Raw genomic sequence first — 23,634 nt, forward strand, 5'->3', positions numbered from 1 at the left:
GGCTCCATACACACAGTCTGTCACTCACCAGGGCTCCATACACACAGCCTGTCACTCACCAGGGCTCCATACACACAGCCTGTCCCTCACCAGGGCTCCATACACACAGCCTGTCACTCACCAGGGCTCCATACACACAGCCTGTCACTCACCAGGGCTCCATACACACAGCCTGTCACTCACCAGGGCTCCATACACACAGCCTGTCCCTCACCAGGGCTCCATACACACAGCCTGTCCCTCACCAGGGCTCAATACACACAGCCTGTCCCTCACCAGGGCTCCATACACACAGCCTGTCACTCACCAGGGCTCCATACACACAGCCTGTCACTCACCAGGGCTCCATACACACAGCCTGTCCCTCACCAGGGCTCCATACACACAGCCTGTCCCTCACCAGGGCTCCATACACACAGCCTGTCACTCACCAGGGCTCCATACACACAGCCTGTCCCTCACCAGGGCTCCATACACACAGCCTGTCCCTCACCAGGGCTCCATACACACAGCCTGTCACTCACCAGGGCTCCATACACACAGCCTGTCCCTCACCAGGGCTCCATACACACAGCCTGTCCCTCACCAGGGCTCCATACACACACCCTGTCACTCACCAGGGCTCCATCCATACTACCCACAGCCTCATGCTGTCACTCACCACAAAGTCTAATTTCATCTCAATGACTGGTTCATTGTGATCCTGGAGAGGAGGCCATGTGTAGGGAAGTGGCCGGGGGTCTGGGTTAAATGGAGGTTAATTTGTGAATCCTGCCTTAGGCACCCTTTGAAAAGATGCCTAACTCTACCTGCAAGTGTCTTTGGATGGAAATGCTCCTAAACTAATAGCTCTATAAAATGCCCTACAAGGGTTGAGATCACACCCCTACAGTGGTGTGATCACGCTTACAAAGGATATTTTATGTCCTCATTACCTCAACTTACACTCTACCCCTCATGACTCCTGCATAAACTCATGTCTCCTCCACAGCAATTCTCAGAGGCGGCTCAGCTCTACGAGAAAGGCCAGTACTACGACAAGGCGGCCTCCGTGTACATCCGCTGCAAAAACTGGTGAGCCCCACGTCCTCTCACTCTCTCACTCTCTCACTCCACTGGTGAGGCCAACGTCTCTCACTCTCTCACTCCACTGGTGAGGCCAACATCCTCTCACTCTCTCACTCCACTGGTGAGGCCAACGTCTCTCACTCTCTCTCACTCCACTGGTGAGGCCGACGTCTCTCACTCTCTCTCACTCCACTGGTGAGGCCAACGTCTCTCACTCTCTTTCACTCCACTAGTGAGGCCAACGTCTCTCACTCTCTCTCACTCCACTGGTGAGGCCACCGTCTCTCACTCTACTGGTGAGGCCAACGTCTCTCACTCTCTCACTCCACTGGTGAGGCCAACGTCTCTCACTCTCTCACTCTCTCTCACTCCACTGGTGAGGCCAACGTCTCTCACTCTCTCTCACTCCACTGGTGAGGCCAACGTCTCTCACTCTCTCACTCAACATAAAGTCAAGACTATTTATACAGCGCCTTTCATACACCAGGTAAACCCAATGTGCTTCATGGAAAAAAACATGTCATACAATGAAATAAAACCGGATATTACCGAGTGCATAAAACACATTTAACAACAGGATTTAAAATAATCCATCAACGATATGACAACAGGATAAAAAAGAATGCATGGAGGACATTAGGATGGGAATAACAAGTCAAAAGTGAATGATAGTCCAGCAGGAAGGTGGACATACAGGCCTCGACCCCTGATTTAAAGGTAGTCCGGCCGGGTCACGGGTCTCAGGCCAGCAGACTGTGTGTCCATGAGCTCACGGGTCTGTGTCTCCTCAGGGCCAAGGTGGGGGAGCTGCTGCCCCAGGTCAACTCTCCAAAGATCCACCTGCAGTACGCCAGGGCCAAGGAGGCCGACGGCAGGTGAGTGTCCTACCTTTAACCCTGCCTTCAGGGGCCTATCCCCCCTTTAATGTGATAGGGCAACATTTGGGAGACAAAGTAGTTCTCTGACTCATGTACTGTAGAGGGTAACTTCAACATCTTTATTATTAGACCTAACATTTAGTGTGTTTGTGTCTGTGTGCTTGTGAGTGTGAGTGTGTGTCTCTGTGTGGTTGTGTGCGTGTGTGTGTGAGTCTCTGTGTGGTTGTGTGTTTGTGCGTGTGTCTCTGTGTGCTTGTGCTTGTGTGTGTGTGTGTGTGTGTGTGTGTGTGTGTGTGTGTGTGTGTGTGTGTGTGTGTGTGTGTGTGTGTGTGTGTGTGTGTGTGTGTAGGTATAAGGAGGCCGCCCTGGCCTATGAGAGCGCTAAGGACTGGGACAACATGATCAGGGTGCTGCTGGAGCACCTCAACAGCCCGGAGGAGGCGGTCCGCGTCGTCAGGGAAACGCAGAGCATCGACGGAGCCAAGATGGTCGCCAGGTCAGACCGGGATCTGTGATCCATGAATGTGTACACAAACAATGGGGCCTTGCTGCTCGTATACGCAACGACAAATACAAGCTCTACAAATAGAGCTTAGCTGACTACAACAACAAACTGCAAACACGAATGCAGAATGCAGTTTGAGAGGATTATTTCTTCATACAGTCCTTTTTTTTTAGTTTGCATCTGTTATATCCGTGTGGACTTGAATCGAACGTTGCCCAAGACAAAGTTTCTCTGTAAGAGACAGCAAGTCTGCCAAACAGGCGATGTACTGTATCACATCTGTTTCTGCTCTGGCTAACACACCTGATGGCTGAGTTCCAATACAGTGTGTGTGTGTATGTGTATGTGTGTGTGTGTGTGTGTGTGTGTGTGTGTGTGTGTGTGTGTGTGTGTGTGTGTGTGTGTGTGTGTGTGTGTGTGTGTGTGTCCCAGGTTCTTCCTGAGGCTCAGTGACTACGGCTCAGCCATCCAGTTCCTGGTGTTGTCTCAGTGCAACGACGAAGCCTTCCAGCTGGCACAGCAGCACGGCCAGATGGACGTCTACGCCGACATCATCGGTGCGTGCGTGTTTGTGTGCTTCTCTGTGCACGTGTGTGTGTGTGTGTGTGTGCCTGTTCCTAGAAAATAGTGATGAAAGCAATTGTAATGGTGCATAAAACAATTGTGTTTGTGTGTGTCTATGCGCACGTTGCGCGTGTGTGTACGCGCTGGTCGCGTGCGTGTGTGTGTGCCTGTGTGTGTGTGTGCGTGCATGTGTGCGTGCGTGCGTGCGTCTGTGTGTCTGCGCCTGTGCGTGTGTGCGCGCCCGTGTGTGTGTGTGTGTCTCGGCGGCGTGCAGGCCCTGACGCCACCCAGGAGGACTACCACAGCATCGCCCTGTACTTCGAGGGCCTGAAGAAGCACCTGGAGGCGGGCCGCTTCTTCCTCAAGTGTGGCCAGCACAGCAGGGTAGGTTCCCCCCCACACCCCCAACTCACCCACCTGCCTCACGCTCCGTCCTCAACCCCCGTACCCCCCTCTGTCCCAGGCCCTGAAGCACTTCCTGCAGTGCCCCAACGCGGACGACAGCCTGGCCATCGAGCTGGCCATCGAGACGGTACGTCTGTCTGAAGCTCTGTCCGTCTGTCTGGCTAATGATGAGTAAGGGTTTACTGAGGGTGTGTGTGTGTGTGTGTGTGTGTGTGTGTGTGTGTGTGTGTGTGTGTGTGTGTGTGTGTGTGTTCCAGGTGGGCCAGGCCCAGGACCTGTCTCTGACCAATCAGCTGATTGATTACCTGATGGGGGAGAGTGACGGCATGCCGAAGGTAAACCCCAAACATTGTACTACTCCATGCTCTGTAACAACCAACCCTAACTCTGTAATAACTAACCCTAACTCTGTATATACCGGAAATCTGTAATAACTAACCCTAACTCTGTAATAACTAACCCTAACTCTGTAATAACTAACCCTAACTCTGTAATAACTAACTGTGTATATAACTGATCAAAAAGTGCCCCTCTGTACATCGATGCCAAAGAGACAGGAAGCGGCTGACCTATGACCTCATTTCCTGTTCCCAGGATGCCAAGTACCTGTTCCGTATGTACATGGCGCTGCAGAGGTACCAGGAGGCTGCCCGGGCCGCCATCATCATCGCCCGGGAGGAGCAGTGTGCAGGTACACACACACACACACACACACACACACACACACACACACACACACACACCCACCCAGGTGAGGTTTACACATATTACATTGATTGGGGATATTGGTTGATTTCAGTTTCAGAGCGCTGGCTGAAGGCAGAGGAGTAAAGGTGTTTTTGCTGTAGCGATGACCTCACTAACCGTGTGTCCTCTGCTCCTCAGGGAACTACCGTAACGCCCATGACGTGCTGTTCAGCATGTACACGGAGCTGCAGACCCAGAGGATCAAGATCCCAGCAGAGATGGGGACCAACCTCATGGTCCTCCACTCCTACATACTGGTCAAGGTCTGACGGGCTGCTCTCTCTGAACTCGGCTCTCCCTCCGTCTCTGTCTCTCTCTAAACCCGGCTCTCCCTCCGTCTCTGTGTCTCTCTAAATTTGGCTCTCCCTCCGTCTGTCTCTCTCTAAACTCGGCTCTCCCTCCGTCTCTGTCTCTCTCTAAACCCGGCTCTCTCTAAACTTGGCTCTCCCTCCGTCTCTGTGTCTCTAAATTTGGCCCTCCCTCCGTCTCGGTCTCTCTCTAAACTTGGCTCTCCCTCTGTCTCTGTCTCTGTCTAAACTCGGCTCTCCCTCCGTCTGTCACTCTCTAAACTTGGCTCTCCCTCTGTCTCTGTCTCTCTCTAAACTTGTCTCTCCCTCCATCTGTCTCTCTCTAAACCCCGCTCTCCCTCCCTTTTCCTTGAAAATATTTTGTTGTTTTTTCAAATTCTTCTATGAATTGATTGAAGTAATTTAGAGGTTTTCTGTTTTTCAAGGTTCAAAACATATCCTGCTGATTGGATGCACAACCTGAGGGCCCCGGGTCAGAAGGACTGTTGTGTGTGTGACAGGGGACAGATGACAGGCGTTAAGTGGGCTGTACCTGTGTGTGTTCTGCAGATCCACGTGAAGAGGGGAGATCACCTGAAGGGGGCGCGCATGCTCATCCGCGTCAGCAACAACATCAGCAAGTTCCCCGCACGTGAGTTCACATCAGCGGCGCACGGTTTGCACTGTGATCTCGGGACCAGCAGTCCTATTGGGGGACAGCAGAGCTCTTGGGGGGAGAGGGGCCGGGGCCTGAACCTAAGGCAAAAACGTCCTCATGTTGTGCTAGAGATCTTTTGAAAGGTTCCTCCACCTGGGGAATGGATCTCTTCTTGCCAGAAATCCATTCCCTAGTTGGAGGAACCTTTCAAAAACTGTGTTTCTACACTGTTGGTTTGAAACCTTGACACACTTTCCCAGTTTCCCGCTGTTTGGCCGACTTCTTGTTTGCTTTCGATAGTCAATCTAATAATAGCCTCCAGCACAAACAAATATGAAGTGTAAGAAAATAAAACGCCGGTTAAATTGACCCAGATTTAAACGTACAATACAATGCAGCCTGACCCTGCGCTGAGTCCTTGAAGAACATCATACCATAGTGGACACACTGGGATCGTTTGTTACCGCTTCGTCATACACCTGGGTGACGGCGCTGTGATGACACGTCATGTGACCCCCCCCAGACATCGTCCCCATCCTGACGTCGGCGGTCATCGAGTGCCACCGCGCCGGCCTGAAGAACTCCGCCTTCAGCTTCGCCGCCATGCTGATGAGGCCCGAATATCGCAACAAGATCGACGCCAAGTACCGCAAGAAGCTGGAGGCCATGGTCCGGTGAGAGGCCCTTTGTGATCGGCCAGGCGGACCACCTCACCCCATCACTGATATCAAATGTTTAGCCTGTATGTGTCTATCCATTATGGCACCCATTGCTCTCCTGATCATCCCTGGAAGGAGGGACTCCCCACTCTGTTTCTTCCTTGCTGATTAAGGGAGTTTTATCTTGCCCTCGGGGGGGGGGAAGTAAGGGCTGAAGGGGAGGAACTGACTGGAGGAGCGCTGTTGTTCCCCTGCAGGCGTCCGGACACGTCGGAGCTGGAGGAGGAGGCCACGCCCTGCCCCTTCTGCGGAGCCCAGCTGCCCCAGAACGAGCTGATGTGCGGCTCCTGCAAGAACAACCTGCCCTACTGCATCGCCACGGTGACCGCCGTGCTTCACTGCCTTTATGGAGCCTTACCTAGCGAGAGGAGGAGGGGTGTTGATCTAGACCTCGGTTTAATGCTCCCCCCCCAGCCAGGCGTTAGCCAGCTGACCCCGGCTTAGCGTAGAAGACACCCGCAGAGCTCGGCTGGTAGCCACGGTCAGGTGTATATGTATGTAGCTTTAAGCTCAGTGTCAGTAGAGCCATGGGTTAAGGTTTCACTCAACACCATTATCGTTTGGTAAACAACGAGACACTGTCCGGATGGCACTTCACTAAAGGTTTGTTTCCATGTCGTCTGTTGCCAGGGTCGTCACATGCTCAAAGAGGACTGGGCCGTGTGTCCACACTGTGAATTCCCTGCGCTCTACTCCCAATTCGTTCTGTGAGTCACACACACACACACACAGACACAACACCTCATGCAGCATCGCCATCATTCCCCCCGTCTTGTGATCTGTTAAGGAAGGGGATCTGACCGTTCCGTGTGTCTGTAGGTTGTTGGAGACGGAGAGTGCGTGCCCCATGTGCTCAGAGACGCTGACGGCCAACCAGGTGAAGAAGATCCCAGATTGCTCCAGTTACTTACAGCCTCAGGAAGAGGAGCCATGAAAAAAAAACACGAACACAGCTGTGTACTCTAGCTGTTAACGTCACTGATCGGTTTTGTATGGGTGTGTATGTATATTGAAATGTTGTTTTCCAGATGGTGAATATTCCGGAAAAGCAATAACCTATGTACATAATAATTTGTATCATTTAATTAAAAAGGATTCTCTTGTTTTGACTATTGAAGTTCTCCTTTCAGCACTTATCTGATCTCATACAGGACTCATGTAGGACTTCGAATTAATCAAATCACTTTGTTGTGAATGTAATGACCTCACAAAATATCAAATTAACCAGGTTTTTGTTTCTTATTATGAATGAACTCTGCTGTTTCAGAATAAATTCCATCCACTTATAACTATAGTAGGGAGGTAGCAGTATTGTAGGAATTCAGAAAATGAACCAGAATTCAATTCAGCTTTTTACAAAGATTTATATACAGAACTGTTTGGATGTCTCGTTAACTGCTTCTCATAAGTGCAAGAAAAGAGATTCATGTACAGAGCTACGTTGGGAGTGTTTAGGCAAACATAAGTAACAGTATTGGGCTTTTACAGCAACTATTTACAGGTTACCAACACTAGTTGTAACACAGCTGCGGACCATGGAGACGTTCTGCTTGACATGATATATATTCAAGGAGCAAACTAGTGGAGAGATCCGCACGTTGCGGTGGTCTCCTCCAGATAAGAGAGGCTCCGTTCTCCACGGAGACACCGGCTATTTAGAAACAACAGCATCACTTCAGCCTGCGTCACTCAGAACCAATGAGGGCTCGGGTACCGGAGGCGGGATCAGACGGGAGCCAATAGGGAAGCGAGTGTACACAGGAAGACTGTTCTTCATGATCTGGGGCAGAGGCTCACTTCTTGGCCTTGGCCTTGGCCTTTCCCCTGGGTTTGGGTTTCTCAGAATCCTCCTCTTTAACCTTCTTGGTCACCTTGGTGGTTTTCGCTTTAGCCTTAGCCTTTCTCTGCTGCAGAGAAGACAGAGCGAGAGAGAGAGAGAGAGAGAGGGGCGGCCGAGGGTTAGTCACAGGAAGGCTGGTGGAAATATTTGCTCTTTCGATGTGTTCCTCACGTACTGTACAAGATACATATGAGCCTTATATTGGTTTCATAAGCGGTTCACAAACAGCTTTGTTTAAACATGAACCCGTCAAGGGGCAGCAGATTAAAATGACTCCGTCCTGTATTCCAAGACAACACAAACAAGCGGAAGACACTCGATAAGCACGACGGATCCTCCCTACTGCTACAACAACACAGCTCACTCTGCCACACGCTCCCTCCTACCTTGATCATGCCGTCCATCAGGTTCTCCTCCTCCTCCTCCTGCGACTCTTCCTCTGCCGGTGCTTGCGAGTCCATCTCCTCCCCCCCGAGCTCCCCCGACGCCCCGGGCCCCCGACGCCCCTTCTTGACCGCCTGGAGGGAGTAGGGGGTCAGGTGCACCTCGCGGTTGTACGCCCGCGTGAACGCAGCCTTCACCTGAGCGGGAGACGGGCACAGCGCCGTTAGGCCTTTAGGCACGCTGCATGCATGGAAGACACCGCGATACACATCAGGAGCCTGATATACATCTGAGCCTGTTGGACACGCAGAGAGAGAGATAGACAGAGATACCGCTATCTGTGCACGCTACATCTACATGCATGGTCGTTACGTTTATCTTTAGCATCCTGCATATCGACACACGCTACGGGTACACACACACACACACACACACGCCCCTCCCCCCCTCAGACCAACCCCTCTGTCTCACCCCTCCCACCCATCAGACCACCCCCTCTGTCTCACCCCTCCCACCCATCAGACCCCCCCTTCCATCGCGCCGCCGGGGGTCCGTACCTTGGGGTCCAGCTTGGAGTAGGGGTCCGCCTGGCCCCCCCACACGCTGACCTCCATCATGTTGTCCACGTCCTCCTTGATGAGCTGGTAGGCGTCCAGCAGCTGGACCGCCTCGCCGGCCCCCTCGGCGCCCTGCCGCTGCAGGGGGCTCAGCAGCGCCCCCCGCAGGTAGGGCAGGTAGTCCAGGTTGACCGCCTGCTTGCTGCTCAGCGTTCTGGGAGACGGGCACAGGGGGAGGGCCGTTGACACCGTGTGTCGGAGCCACGTTTGGGAGCACTCAATGTCACACAGATATAGGAATCCTGTTCTCGGAACCGACAGGTTTGTGCGCCCCGAAGGGTACTCTGAAGGATCCTAGGGGTACTCTGAAGGATCCCAGGGGTACTCTGAAGGATCCTAGGGGTACTCTGAAGGATCCTAGGGGTACTCTGAACATTATAAAAATGTTGTCCCTGCTCTGCTCAACTTAAGTGAAACTGCTCCATGCTCCGCTCACCTTAAGCTCAAGTCCTCCCTGCTGCGCTCACCTTAAGATCAAGTCCTCTCTAGTGCGCTCACCTTAAGATCAAGTCCTCTCTAGTGCGCTCACCTTAAGATCAAGTCCTCTCTAGTGCGCTCACCTTAAGCTCAAGTCCTCTCTAGTGCGCTCACCTTAAGCTCAAGTCCTTCCTGTTCCGCTCACCTTAAGCTCATGTGCGAGGCCAGCTCCTGGATGATGCGGGAGTGTTTGTTGGTGGAGGAGAACTTGCCCAGCCAGCTGGGGAAGGTGGGGAACGAGTTCATGTAGCCGCGCATCAGCTCGCCTGGCAGCACGCTGGCGTACACCGCCTGGACACACACACACACACACACACACACACACACACACACAACACAACACACTCAGAGGTGGGCGCCAGGCTACACACAGTGCCTCCATGTCTAGCGGGTGCAAGGCCACACGCGGTGCCGCCTCTATGGGCTGGGCAAAGCTTTTCTGTACCGCAAGGCGAAAGGGCAACGTGAAAGAAAAGAAAGTCGAAAACAATGGCTGAAATTCTTTGGTGCGGTTATTTTAAAACAAGTCTCGCAAGAAACTCATGTGTCATTTTCGAGTGAGTGAAGTGAAGTGAAGTGAAGTGAAGTGAGTGAGTGAGGTGAGTGAGTGAGTGAGCCATCACCTGCGTGGGCAGCAGGGACCAGGTCTGTCTGGAGCGGATCTGTCTGTCCACCAGGTCTCCGTCACAGATGGAGTCGGCCGTCTTGCTGAGCAGCACCAGGTGGGCCTTCAGGTTACCTCTGAGGGGCACAGCCCAAGGGACAACTTTACCACCACCGCCCCCCACCACTAGCTAGTTAGAGGGTTACCTTAGGCATGCGTGTGTCTCCGTGTGTCTCCGTGTGTGTGTGTGTCTCCTTATGTGTGTATATGCATCCGTGTGTCTCCGTACGAGTGTATGCGTGTCTCCGTATGCCTGCTTCCTTATGCGTGTGTGCGTGTGTCTCCTTATGCATGTGTCTATGTGCGCGTCTCAGAGTGAGTGTCTCCGTGTGCGCGGCCCTCACCCGGCGGCGGCGGGCCTCACGTTGATGTAGTTCTCCTGGACGAAGAGCGGCGCCAGGGAGTAGTCGTGGAAGAAGAGGTCCGACTTGTCCATGAAGCTCATGCGGGCCGCCTCGTCGCCCGCCGAGAAGACCTTGCGGCAGACGTCGAAGGGGCCCATCTTCATGTCCTTGCGGGCGCCGGCCGCGTCCGTCTTGCACTTGTCGATGCTCATCACCTTGTCCGTGGCCGACCACATGCACAGGTTGTGGAGCACCTGGGGGGGGAGGAGACCAAGGTTAAGGAATAGATACAAGTCATCACCATGTGATTTACCCCAAAATTCTCCCACACAGTGGCTGAGACGTTTCTTTTTTAACAGTGACTGGCGTTATCCAAAAGGCACCATCTTTCTCCACTCAGCTGCCGGTTTCACCAGTATAGCTAGACTGACCTCTGGTGGGGCGTTCTGTGCGCAACAACACTAAGTGCCAGTTTGATAGAAAGATGAGCGGCTGTATTTTCGATGGCATCCGGATTTCTGAATACTGTGGCATAGCGTCAAACCTTGATTCCGCCCTAATATACACTCGGTTTGATTTCCGGTTCATTGTGATTTGTTCCAGAGGAAGGCGTTCTGTCTGGACCCCTTCATCCCTCTCAGGAGATAAAAAAAAATAAAAAGGTACAATTTGATCCCGTATTTCATAAGCAGAGTTCCCACCTGTCGGACATCGTGATTGGACGCTAGGATGATCTCGTTGAGGGCCGGGGGTGGGATCTTGAGGCCCTCCTTGAAGGCGATGGACATCATGGCTCCCTGCGAAGAGGTAAAACAAATAGGACAGAAAGCGGAGGGAATTGGAATCGGAAGGGAGTACCTCATTGTAGCAGAGCCAACAATCAAAAACGTGTCCCAAGACCACATGCTGTAACACCTAACCACTGCGCCACAGCCCAGGGGTCCCCGGTGCTCACCTTGATCTGCTCCACGCGGGGCCTCTGGAAGCGCAGGTCGAAGCAGTAGTTGGCCAGCGAGCGGATCTTCTGGTGGTTGCGGTCGTTGCACATGCAGATGATGGGGATCTTAGACGTCTTGATCAGGCCTATCATCTCCTGAGGACAGAGAGGGGAACGGGGGGGTGTTAGAGAGGACACCTTCCTCACAGCTGAACGTGTTCTACGTTGGTCACCTGGTCAGTCACCCTGATCAGAGTTCACCTAGCCTCTGCCTAGCCGCGGCTAGGCAGAGGCTAGCCTGATTCTGATCAGGTGACCCACCCCTCCGAAAAATTGTATGTTGTACGTCTTATTGTATGTTGTACATCTCATTGCATGTTGTACGTCTTATTGCATGTTGTACGTCTTATTGTATGTTGTACGTCTTATTGCATGTTGTACGTCTCATTGTATGTTGTACGTCTTATTGTATGTTGTACGTCTATTTAGTTATAGTACCGAGTTGTGTAGCTTCCGATCCTGGCTATCTTTGTTGTTTACGAGGAATGGGTTAACCTAGCGATCGTCAGTGCTTGGCACTTGCTTCCGTGAACATCCTTACTGAACCGACGGCAATATATTTTTTCACTTTCTGATGACAAATGTACTTTGTAAGTGTGTCTGTAATTGTAAGTGGCTTTCAATAACAGCGTCTGCTAAATGCACTTAAAAGTAAATGTTCTGTCTGCTCACCTGAATCCCCCCACGGTCCTCGTTGCCCGCCATGCCGTCGATCTCGTCCATGATGAGGACGTGCTTGCTGCTCACCGTCTGAGACGTGCCTGCAGGGAGAGACACACTTCAGAACGTGAGCTCAACTCGGTTCAAATGTTGGGCAACACTACAGAATTAAAAATGTGACATATTATGCCACTTTCAAAACGGCTCGCAACGGCTTATCACACTCACACCTAGTGGTATAATATGTCACCTTTAATAACAACCCGTGGAAGAAGGTTAGGGACACTATGCAGGTGGGACAGGATTTCCTGGTCCATCAAGTTTTTTTTATTCTGTAGACATTAAGTAACTTTCATGCATTTGAACAAATGGAGAAACATGCAGTGAAAAACTCCATAGAAAGACTTGAAAAGATAAAGGATACAGGGTTACCAGCAGAATATGTGTTGGTTAAGGTGGTGGGGTTGGCTGTAAGAATGGGGGGGGGATGCACTCTATTACAGGTGGACTATTGATGTCTGTTATCATGTAGGCTATCAGATTGTTGCCCTGCAGCCTGAGCTATGCACAGAGAGTGGATGAAGTTTAGAATATGTAATACGTGTAATAATAAAAAAATTAAAATAAAATCGTAGTTAAGGCGGCCAACGTGTGTAGCTTAGGAGGCCGCCTAAGCTGTAAAGTGCTGTGGGAAACCCTGGGATATCTCTTTCATATTATTTGTCTGTCATGCTTGGGGTAGCTTTAGGGCAACAACACCTTTTACAGTCTGTCATACTTGGGGTAGCTTTAGGGCAACAACACGTTGGACAGCAACCTCTCTCACTCCACCCAGAATCCCAGCACAAGCCCCAGGGCACCGGGTGACATGAGTGACTCTGAATGAGCTCTACCTGCGTAGAAGTTCTTGATGCTTGTGTTGTTGAGGGACTCCGCGATCACCTCCTTCAGGGTGTTTTTACTGCGCGTGCAGCTGGCGTTCATCTCCACATAGGTGTAGCCCAGCTCCTGAACACACATCCAAACAGAGGGCGCTGACTGCCAATCACCTCCATAGAGTGTGAGTGAGTGAGTGAGTGAGTGAGTACGTGAGTGAGTGAGTGCGTGCGTGAGTGAGTGAGTGAGTAGGTGAGTGAGTACGTGAGTGAGTGAGTACGTGAGTGAGTGAGTACGTGAGTGAGTGAGTGCGTGCGTGCGTGCGTGCGTGAGTGAGTGAGTGAGTGAGTGAGTGAGTGAGTGAGTAGGTGAGTGAGTACGTGAGTGAGTACGTGAGTGAGTGAGTGAGTGAGTGAGTGAGTGAGTACGTGAGTGAGTGAGTACGTGAGTGAGTACGTGAGTGAGTGAGTGAGTGAGTACGTGAGTGAGTGAGTGCGTGCGTGAGTGAGTGCGTGCGTAAGTGAGTGAGTGAGTACGTGAGTGAGTGAGTGAGTACGTGAGTGAGTGAGTGAGTACGTGAGTGAGTGAGTACGTGAGTGAGTACGTGAGTGAGTACGTGAGTGAGTACGTGAGTGAGTGAGTGAGTCAGTACGTGAGTGAATGAGTACGTGAGTGAGTAAGTAAGTGAGTACGTGAGTGAGTGAGTACGTGAGTGAGTGAGTGAGTGAGTGAGTACGTGAGTGAGTGAGTGAGTGAGTGAGTGAGTGAGTGAGTGAGTGAGTGAGTACGTGAGTGAGTGAGTACGTGAGTGAGTGAGTGAGTACGTGAGTGAGTGAGTGAGTACGTGAGTGAGTGAGTGAGTGAGTGAGTACGTGAGTGAGTGAGTGAGTGAGACTGACCTCACAGACCAGGGCGGCTGTGGTGGTCTTCCCCACCCCGGGGGGGCCAGAGAGCAGGGCTGCCTTGAACGAAGAGCCATCGTCCTTAGCGCTGCCAAACTTGCTAAACTTTGCAGCTGTGGACGAGACAAAAGTAACCAATCAGGAAACACAGTGAAACAAACTGAAGGAGGTTCTCCATGGTGAATGGGCAGCTGACAGAACATCAGGGTTGTGCCACCTTAAGGATACACAACCATACCTGGCGGTTTGGCCCCGCCCCCGGCGTGGTGCCGGTGCCAGCTCTGGAGCCACCGCACCAGCTTATTGGCACAGCTCTGCTCCCCTTGTTGGCCAATCACGGCCTTCAACGAGAGGGGGCGGTACTTGTCCACCCAGAGGAGGCTGGCCTCCTCTTTCTCCACGGCCGCCGAGGAAGACGAAGAGGAAGAGGCCGGGGGACTGAGGCCTAGCCCGCGGCGGACCCCTGAGGCCACGCCCCTGCCGGGCGGCGTGGCGCTGGTCCCGGCTCTTTCCTCCCCCCCCCGGGCTCGGGACTGGCCGGTCCTGGAGGGGCTGGGGGTCTGAGGGGACCTGGAGTTGCCCTTGGAGGGAGAGACCTTCTGGGCTCTGGGGGGGGTCTTGGAGGGCTGGCTGGCCGGGGTCCGGCTCTTGGACACTTTGTTCTGCGACAATAGAAACAAAATTACTATTTAATAAAATATCCAATTAAAAGAGAAACCCAATTGTGATTGAAACACTCAAATCCAACCACAGATAAAAAAAGCAATTGTTAATTTAAAGTTATTTAAACTTTCATGGAGACGGCTCAAATTGGGGCCAAACCATCCTTATCATATTATGGTAGAACACGCAGGTTAAAAACAGTGAGACCACAACAACAACAACAACAACACTTCAGAGGGGCAGAGGCACCATGCTGACCTCGGCCTCCGCGGCGATCTCATACTTGGACTTCTTCCCGGGCTTGGTCCGGATGAGCTCCAGCAGGCCGTCCTCGTCCAGGATGGTGGTACCCAAGTTCTCCGCCTGGCCAGCCAATCACAGAACACAAGGAAACCCAGCCAATAGGACGAGAGATTAGCATCAATGATGACGGAAAGTAAAGCCACTCTTCAGAGATGGGAAACGATGAGGTAGGGCGATTGATGAAAGCGATTAGGATTTTGGCTCAAACAACCACCAAACTAATATAAATCAAGTTGAAACGACATAAATGTACTTTTTTTTAAGTACACTTATTCATTCAAAGAAAAGCTGGATTCATATTTGTACATTACTTTTCGATTTGAACCTTTCCCTCTTGAACATTGAGTATTTAAAAAAAAAAAAGGTGGAAATTCAAAGTTCTGTTATTGGAATGATTTTTTTTGGATAGAAAATGCTTTATGTTTTCAAACTCAAAAATAAATTGTTTATATAATCGTGATTTCAATATCGATCTAAATAATCTTCCATAACCAAGCAGCCCTGCGATGAGTATCCCTTCGAGTGCCAGGTAGGTTTCCCCAGAACACGGCTACAAAGAGGTCCGGCGGTCACCTTCTCTGTCTTGGAGGCCCCACTGTCGCGGCCCACCACCAGGTAGCTGGTCTTCTTGCTGACGTTGCCCGTGACTTTGCCCCCGTAGCGCTCGATCAGGGACTTGGTGTCGTCGCGCTCCATGGACTCCAGGACCCCCGTCAGCACGAACACACAGCCCTCCAGACAGTTGTCCTCACCCTGAAAACACGCACGAGGTCAGCGCGAGCACACAAGCCTGCATTGGTACAACGTTCTCTAATCCCGGTGCTTTCCTCACCTCGCAGGAGCGGAAACATCAATCATTATTTGATCTAAACAATTCGGAAAAACAATCCCAAAAATGTTCTACCAAGAGTGAAAGGCATATAAATGGCTTCATGAAGGGATAAAATGCACATTAGCACATTGGGTCTGCCTTGTGTATGAAACGTGCTGTGTGAATAAAGTTGCCTTGACTACCTTGGGGACTTCCTTGGAGCCCAGCGCCCGCGGCCCATCTCGGTTCAGGTAGTTCCTGAAGCCGGAGGAGATGCCCTTCTTCTTCTCTGCATCCTCCGTGCTCTGGAACAGCGGCACAATGGAGAGAGAAACTGTCAACGCACCATCGACACACCATCGACAGACCATCGACACGATATCGACAGACCATCGACACACGCGCCATCGACAGACCAACGACAAGACCATCAACACAACAGAGCAAACCCACAGACACACCATCGACAGACCATCGACACAACAGAGCAAACCCACAGACACACCATCGACAGACCATCGACACAACAGAGCAAACCCACAGACACACCATCGACAGACCATCGACACACGCGCCATCGACAGACCATCGACACACGCGCCATCGACAGACCATCGACACACGCGCCATCAACAGACCATCGACACACCATCAACAGACCATCGACAGACCACCGACAGACCACCGACACACAATCGACAGACCACCGACAGACCACCGACAGACGCTTTAGGTGGTTTGTTTTCGGACTACGTTTGAGCACAGTAACAAAAACACCAAGTCGCAGTGTTTGCCTTCACCTCTGCGTCCTTTGGGGAGGTCTTCAGAGCCGTGGGCGGGGGGCCGGGGGCAACACTTAGCGCTCTGCGCGTGGACTTCCTGTCGGCGCTGGAGGGCGCCAGCGGCTCCCTCGTGGGAGAGGTTTTAATCTTCTCCGGAGAAATCATAATGACGCTCCTCTCCCGTGTGACGGTCGCTTCCCCTTTCTTCTCCTCCTCCTCCTCCTTCCTCTTCATCATGGCCAGTTTGGAGCTGGCTCTGATTGGAGCAGAGGGCTTCTGAGGGGTGGGGCTGATGGCGTCCTGAGGGGCGGAGTCCTCCTCGCTGTTCTTTGAAACGGAGCCCTTTGAAACGGAGGCCTTACTGGTCTTACTGGGAGAGGGACTGGAACCCCGTTTCTCAGCCAGGGAGGGAGATTCCTTGCGAGCCTGGATGTTCCCAAATCATGGACACACACACACACTTAATATCAACAGAATTAAACCCCTCCATCTCTGTGTCTTATCAATCGGAAGACAGGCAGTTAATGGCAGTGATTTCATTTATTCAGAATGGCCAAATAGGACCCTAAACTGTAATCGGTTTATAACGCAGGTAGAACGCAGCCAACTACAAGATTATAAGTTTGGTTGTTATTTTAAAATTACTCCATATATATATATATATATAAAGTCTATATCTCTCCGCCCTCTCCACGATGCCCCCGCTGCGAGTGGCAGACGCCTCACCTTCTTGGCGTGGGGCTGCTCGTCCAGCATGGCGAGGGTTCTGGCGAAGTCTTCGTCTTCGTGCACCTGCCTCTCCAGCTGGCCGGGGCGAAGGTCGTGTGGGTGGGGGGGGGCAGGAAGAGGGTTAGAACCACACTGTACCTCCATGAACACAGCACGGATATAGATGGGCGTGCCTTGGTTCAAAGAGGGCGCCGGGGGGGTCCTACCTCCATGTCCTCCTCCTTCTGGAGCTGCTGGGCGATGAGCTCATCGCTCTGCTGGTCGGGACTCGGCTGAGGAGGATCAGAACGGGGGGGGGGGGGGGGATCACGAGAAACAGAGAGATGAGAAGAGAAGTGTTTACTATATAAGATAGAGCCCTGTAGTGAGATGAACCAATAATCTAATTATGAATACGCAACCGTAACACTCCGTGCCAGGTATAAGACCATATTAATAAAACAAAAACAAGAATATATAGGCCAACAAATAATAATAAATAAAATTAATATTACATATTATTCAAATTCAGGTTATTTTTCCCAAATATGCTCATCCTGAGTGTTATCATTTTTTATATTATAGAGCTATCGCACGGGGGGGGGGGGGGGTGGACAGAGACTCACTGCCTTCCTCTTGGCACTGGCCACCAGCTTCTTCTCCGAGCGCTGAACACCGGCGCTGCCAAAGTAGTCCAGGACCGAAGTGGGGGTGTGTTTGGGCTGGGGGGGGGGGCGCGGCCTTGGGCGTCCTGGGCACCGGAGCAGGGGTCTTGCTGGGGGTCTTGCCCTCGCTGGAGGAGGGCTGAGCAGGAGACGTAACGGCCTCCTTCGATCCCCGGGAGGACTTGTCCGCGTTCTTCTTGGCGGTTGTTTTGGTGGCGCCGTTTTCTTTGGGTTTGGGTTTGTTCTTGAAGGACAGGAAGTTGTCACTGTCAGAATCTACGAGCAAAGAAACCCAGTTAAACAGTAGGCAAAATATCCATTTGGCATTATACCGGTTTTTATTGAGGTAGAGAGATATTATTTAATTTTGTATACAATTGAGTGTGAGGCTACAAATTGGGCTACATAATTCCAGCACATGTTATGTTACCATTGGACTGCAGGAGGATGCATATATATATGACAATGCTCCTTAAAACTTGCCTGTTTCAGAGACATATTGCACAGGATCCTTCTTAGCAGAGGGCTCTGCCTTGCGAGGTTTCGGTTTCTCCTTGGATATTTTCTTTTCTTTAACTGGCTCCTCCTCAGAGTCTGTGTCCAGGAAGTAGACAATAGATGATAACAGAGGACAATGAGATAAACAAGTCAACGTGTATTCCAGAATAGGATGTTTGTTTATAATTCACAGTGAAAGGCTCCGTCATCAGGTGACAGTAGTCGGCGCTTTACATAACTTGACAGTTTCCTACCAGATTCTATGACCGCACGTTTATTTCGTTTCTTGCCACTTTCTCTCGGTTTTGCTTCGGGTTTAGGGCTTTTGATCTGAGAAAGATGCAAAGAAAGACCAAATAAATAAAAATAAAACCCCAAATTTGGCAAATCGGTTTACTAGGATCACGATGTTAATTAAATTCTTGCCTTGGATGGCTTTTTATTTTTATTCTTCAGGTCTTCGTCTGAGGAAGAAGATTTTGGCTTCTTCGCATCTTTGCCGGGGTTTCCATTTGGGGCGGTCTTCGGCGCTGCGGGTTTTGCAGAAGTTGGCGCAAAAAACCGCCTTATGTCCTGGGTTATCACAGAGAAAGAAACGCTCACTGTATGCAAACTGCTTCATCATTTCGAACGAGAATATTGTACATTCCCAATAGTTTAGCGTTGTGCCTAAGAAATCTCCGAAATGTTGCAAGACATTTCCAAATCGCGGGAGCATCAACACAAAACTGTCACATTTAAACAACATATGCAGTAGCACAAGCTAAACTTAGCTGCGTGGTTCCACCCTCCAGATAAAGAAATTAAAGGCCTGATCTATTAGACTACTTCTGTTCAACGCAATTTGTGTAGTTTAACGCATAGGTATACATGCAATCTAACTCGTTATTTCCAGAATATGACATACCATAGTGACCACAGAAAGTTCCGCAGCAGACTGTCAATCCCACAGCAATCCCAGTAAATGCTTGGCGCGAAGTGGTTGTGATGTTGGGCGGTGTCGCCTGGTGATGACGCCGTGTTGGCAACTGAAAGTGCATCGACGTATTGGAAGTTGTGGTCGATATCAATCATTATTTCCATAAAACGGAACAGTAACTCAAGATAAGTTACTGTGGAGGGGTCTGAGCAGGACGCCCCGGCCCAACTTCTTCCGACCGGTGAATGTGACGCACTTCACTTTCTTTATTTACATTAACCTAAAGTCCTATAATTGTGAAGACATGAATTATCCTATATGAAGCCTTTTTGTAAAATGTCCCAAGGAATGTAGGATATATCGTTCCTATAATAGGATAAGCCCCTTAGTGACAAAGTTGAGTCCAGAAAGATGACCCAATGTCCTTCTGGCATATGCCTTATGCTGGCTCAAAGTTGCATGGGTTTATTTCAGTGACAAGCAGCCGTCTAGTCATTAGTTTCATTTTAACCTGATTATGAAATACACATCCTTTCATAGTGTATATTTTATAACACATTTGCACAGCTTAAAATTCAAACCAGCTCTCCTGCGAGTGTGCTCTCAACATTTTGGCAACACTTTGTTCTGAATGCATCTTAATTTCATAAACTGGCGTTTAAAAGATGGAACCTAGCGCTAATAGCGACTGAAACACCATAACTCACAGAAACACAAAGCAACATGTTTGTTTGGAAAAGTGGGGAAGTTTTATTTGTCAAGGAACTGATTTAATTATTCTCTTGTTCGACCACCGTTGTCTTTTCGCTGACATAGATCCCGTCCAGAAACTTCCTGATGTCCTTCTTCTTGACGGTGGTGGCCTGCTGGATCAACGCAGCTGTGGGGGGGGGGGGGGGAACAGAATGAGAACAGGGTCATAGGTCACATGCCGCAGCACGCAGGGGCCTATCACGTTTAGAGCTTCAGTTCATTCACTTCCTGCTTTAAATGCAAGCACGACAATCAATAAACAAAATAAAAACAAGAGGTACCAAAAGATACTCTGAATGCCCCAAAAAAAACAAACACAATAGTTGCATATTTACATCAAATGTGGAAATGCAAAATAAATTGGAAACATGCAAATATGTAAGATAATAACCAGTGGAGGATAACATCAAGTGTGCAATTAATCTGACTAAAGTCATATAAACCACCATGAAGTGCAGAGTTGACCATTGAAAAAAAATTAAAAAGAAGCTTGATGAGGCGACATTCAAACGATACAACCGTTCAAAGCCGAACACAACAAGGGCTCAACCCGTGAAGACCACCGTGAGGCTTTCGCTGCGTTTGCTAACCTCTAGTTGTTTCTGCCTTCAATCCTCACGTTCCAATACTGTTCCTTTCTCAGAAACATAAATACCATCCAAGAACTTTCTGATATCCTTATTTTTGACTGTGGTGGCCTGTTGAATCAGAGCCGCTGGAATGAAAAAGGCTTGGGGTATAAGCAAAGTACAGAGGACACACACCAGTCATGGAACAACGGTTTGGGGTTTAGGGGACATACAGAGGGAAGTTGTACAAGTACAACGATGAGGTTGGAGAGTATGACGTCCGAATGGTGACAGGGAGCCAGCCCATGTATAATGAAGGCTAGTGGTGCTCTGGATGACAATACTAATGGATGAATGAATTCATATTGTACATGATAAAAGTTCAACCCCTTACTGCAACACAAAACAATCACTTTTAGATGGATGGTATTCTCCAGTTCCGAGGGAGGCAGGTCTTCTCAGTTAATCTTTCTATTAACAAGACTTCTACTGCAGAGCAGACCCATTTCTCATGCAACACACTTCATTGGACCGTTAACCCAGTGTCGAACTAGTCGATGAGTCTTGCACCAACCCTGACTACATTTAAATCAAAGTTAAAAAAACATTTGATCACTTTCACTTTCTGCCTAACTATAATGCACTTTTAACTTATTCTAATGTTTTCCGTGCATCTCTTAAATCCTATTTTCATGTCTTTGATCCCTTTGAATCCAGTTGCTAAATGTTTTTTATGCATCCCTTTTGTAATCGTGTTATTATTTTATTGTATGACATGTTGATATGAGAAGCACATTGAGTTTACCTTTTGTGAGTAGATAATTCAAGCGGAGTTGAATAAAACCCACAGCTATTTAAATATTGGACCAAGACTGCATCATAACAGTAAGCATTACTATGATTAACTTGATCCAGTTTTTCCATTGAAAAGAGGAGTACCAGCCTTCAAATACCCAGGAACTATAGGAGAATACACCTCGTTAGGTCAAGACCAATAAATGGTTTGCTTACAAGATAAATGGTTTGTGATTATGACATTCAAAGTACTTGAGAAAAATCTTGAATGCTGAAGTACAGAAGTGGATGGAAATTAATTTAGTTTAAATGTTTTGATAACAGATGAACATTTATGCATGAACCATACAATAACTGTTTACTATTAAGACTTGCAGGAACAAGTTTCGCACGCCATTAAAAAATATATAAAAATACAATATTTGTAATTTCATTTTTACCAATCAGGGGTAGATTCTGTTAATGCACATGTGAATTCAAACAGCAAAGACCAACACCAATATTGACACAAAGATGATTATGAACCATTTTAAGATAGCAAACCAATTAAATAGCAAGATGTGACCTGACAAAATGTCTTAAGGCAATTCCAGATGGATTTAAGGAGTAGGCAAGACTCCATAGGTCAGATTAAACCAATACTTTTAAACCCTCTTAAAATGTAACAGAAGCTAACGAAGCAGCATTAATTGCACCTCGCCACTTAACCTTGAACCAGGGGAGGGGGAGGTCTCACCTGAGTTAGACACAAGCTCCACATCATTGCCCTCCAGCACCAACTCGTCCTTCTGGGCTGTCGACAGAGCACATCCCACACCTGGGGAGGAGCAGAGCATGGCGTGAGGCGAAAGCATAATATAACCAACAATTGAAACTACAACCCCTTCATTCGAGAGGACTATGGTACATCAAGGTAATTAAAGTCAAGTTAAAATGATTCTATATTGAAACGCCTAAACATCCAATAATCCAGATGGAGGAACCAGGAGACTCACCAGCTCTCATGCGAACACGGCGGATGTACTTCTCTCCCAGGAAGTTCCTGATCTCGACCATCGCGCCGCCCTCCTGGATGACCACGTTGATGGGGAAATGGGCGTACACAGAGCGCATCTTGTACCTGAAGCCCTGGGAGGAGAACCATGAAATCAGCCGGTTATAAAGTGGAAGATGGAACAATGCCTTTTCTAAATACATGAATCATGCGTCTAGCAGAGCAGTGTTCAAAAGCAGCTTAAAGTTAACAATGGAGGCAGAGAGGCCCTGCCACCACCAAATACATCAGGCCATTATTGGCTTAAAGTTAATGTTGGCACTTGGCAAAAGTGCCCTGCTGAAACAGGGTTGAGACGAAGAGCAATGTAGTTACCATGGTAACACCCTTGACCATGTTCTGGACGTGACTGCAGATGGTTCGGACCGTGGCCAACTCCTTTCTGTTTCCCCACCATTTATCCACACGAAGCTGTGGAGGCGAGACATACAGCCTTAGAACATCTATAACAAAACTCCACAATGCTTACAACAGCAAATATACCAAAATGTCAGTCAAGACTACTCTAACAGTCCAGAACTCCACATACTTGAGAGATGCTTTAGGTCATTCAAAAGGAGCACTAAAGATACAAAGTAGATGAACAGGAAGGGGGCTCACCTTCTTGTTCTTCTTTCCCAGGAGGCTGAGCTCCAGGTTGATGTGGTTGAACTCCCTGCGGAGAGTGCCCCGGGGTCCTTTGACGATGACCGTCCGGCCCTTAAGCTTAATCTCGACTATAAACAGCAGAGAGAAAATAAGTTCACACAGGCCTCTTCACATTGGAAAGTGAACACATCTCAGATAGGCCAACTTACCATTGTCGGGAATGTCGACAGTCTGGTTACTGAGAATGGTCTTCATTCTGTATTGGACAACAGCAATGCATTAGCTTTGTGGACTTCACACAAGGGACAGCGGTTTGTGTAGTGGTCAAGATTAACGTGGGTTCAAACGTGTTGCACAGCTAAGTGCAAAGAAAGGTTGACATGCAAAGCTTGTCATATATATATATAAAAATGTCCTTAATAGCCGTTTCAGCAAAGCATTAACCTAACTTATTGAATCGCTACGTGTGACAAGTACAGCTAACGCCAAGCTAGCTCATCAGATGCGTCCGATCGCTATGTTGCAACTAAACAAGCCAATTGTACTCACACAGGGATGTCAACATTTCAAATAAAGTCATAGTAAACATTTCTTAGCATTAAGAACATTAACAATCAGATGGGCAGTGTGCTTCGTTACACCGTTACGAGTTCTACGCTAGGCCTGGGATAGTACTGAGCGAATGGGTAAAACACTATCACTTTATACAACAATATCCACAATATAAATCAAAAATAAAACATCGCTTGTGTAGTTTACCAACTCTCGATCATAAATGTTTAGAAATAGGGTGATATTGTATATTCTTTAAGTTAGATGACGGTAGATTTTATTTGCGAACAAATATTTCAGGGATTCTCACCTCGCCGGTGGTGGAGGAAAGGAGGAAAGAGAGACGTCATCACGCAATTGTAGTTTCCTTGCGTGGCGTCGC

At 49.3% G+C, this 23,634-nt stretch overlaps 3 protein-coding genes across 3 annotated transcripts in view; 1 reads left to right on the plus strand and 2 right to left on the minus strand.

The window, feature by feature from the left end:
- wdr19 (WD repeat domain 19) overlaps positions 1-6,843 on the plus strand; it is a 16,451-nt gene extending 9,608 nt beyond the window's left edge. Inside the window, exons 23-36 of the mRNA XM_079758776.1 lie at positions 992-1,074; positions 1,860-1,943; positions 2,296-2,442; positions 2,884-3,008; positions 3,290-3,399; positions 3,479-3,547; positions 3,678-3,755; positions 4,015-4,111; positions 4,306-4,430; positions 5,025-5,106; positions 5,636-5,786; positions 6,029-6,152; positions 6,462-6,538; positions 6,651-6,843. Of these exons, the coding sequence (XP_079614902.1) occupies positions 992-1,074; positions 1,860-1,943; positions 2,296-2,442; positions 2,884-3,008; positions 3,290-3,399; positions 3,479-3,547; positions 3,678-3,755; positions 4,015-4,111; positions 4,306-4,430; positions 5,025-5,106; positions 5,636-5,786; positions 6,029-6,152; positions 6,462-6,538; positions 6,651-6,765 (1,467 nt within the window). The 3' untranslated portion in view covers positions 6,766-6,843. The remainder of the gene's footprint in view (positions 1-991; positions 1,075-1,859; positions 1,944-2,295; positions 2,443-2,883; positions 3,009-3,289; positions 3,400-3,478; positions 3,548-3,677; positions 3,756-4,014; positions 4,112-4,305; positions 4,431-5,024; positions 5,107-5,635; positions 5,787-6,028; positions 6,153-6,461; positions 6,539-6,650) is intronic.
- Positions 6,844-7,199: 356 nt separating this feature from the next.
- rfc1 (replication factor C (activator 1) 1) lies at positions 7,200-19,007 on the minus strand. The gene is given in 24 exon segments (XM_079729878.1): positions 7,200-7,738; positions 8,058-8,252; positions 8,613-8,826; positions 9,295-9,440; positions 9,773-9,890; positions 10,158-10,411; positions 10,859-10,954; positions 11,113-11,250; positions 11,827-11,915; positions 12,708-12,822; positions 13,590-13,705; positions 13,831-14,254; positions 14,514-14,618; positions 15,132-15,311; positions 15,573-15,674; positions 16,170-16,577; positions 16,878-16,955; positions 17,087-17,152; positions 17,486-17,593; positions 17,595-17,800; positions 18,008-18,118; positions 18,277-18,352; positions 18,449-18,595; positions 18,930-19,007. Coding segments are annotated over 24 exon segments (3,609 nt in total). The 5' UTR covers positions 18,933-19,007; the 3' UTR covers positions 7,200-7,624.
- Positions 19,008-19,667: 660 nt separating this feature from the next.
- On the minus strand, positions 19,668-23,592 carry rpl9 (ribosomal protein L9). Its single transcript, XM_079758824.1, has 7 exons — positions 23,563-23,592; positions 22,910-22,956; positions 22,713-22,828; positions 22,428-22,523; positions 22,054-22,186; positions 21,795-21,875; positions 19,668-19,821 (listed from the first exon to the last, which is right to left on the minus strand). Exons 2-7 carry the CDS (start codon positions 22,953-22,955, stop codon positions 19,712-19,714), a joined length of 582 nt encoding a protein of 193 aa, XP_079614950.1. The 5' UTR covers position 22,956; positions 23,563-23,592; the 3' UTR covers positions 19,668-19,711.
- Between the last annotated feature and the right edge of the window lie 42 nt (positions 23,593-23,634).

This window comes from Pollachius pollachius (genome assembly GCF_949987615.1).
Source record: "Pollachius pollachius genome assembly, chromosome: 2".
Lineage (NCBI taxonomy): Eukaryota > Metazoa > Chordata > Actinopteri > Gadiformes > Gadidae > Pollachius > Pollachius pollachius.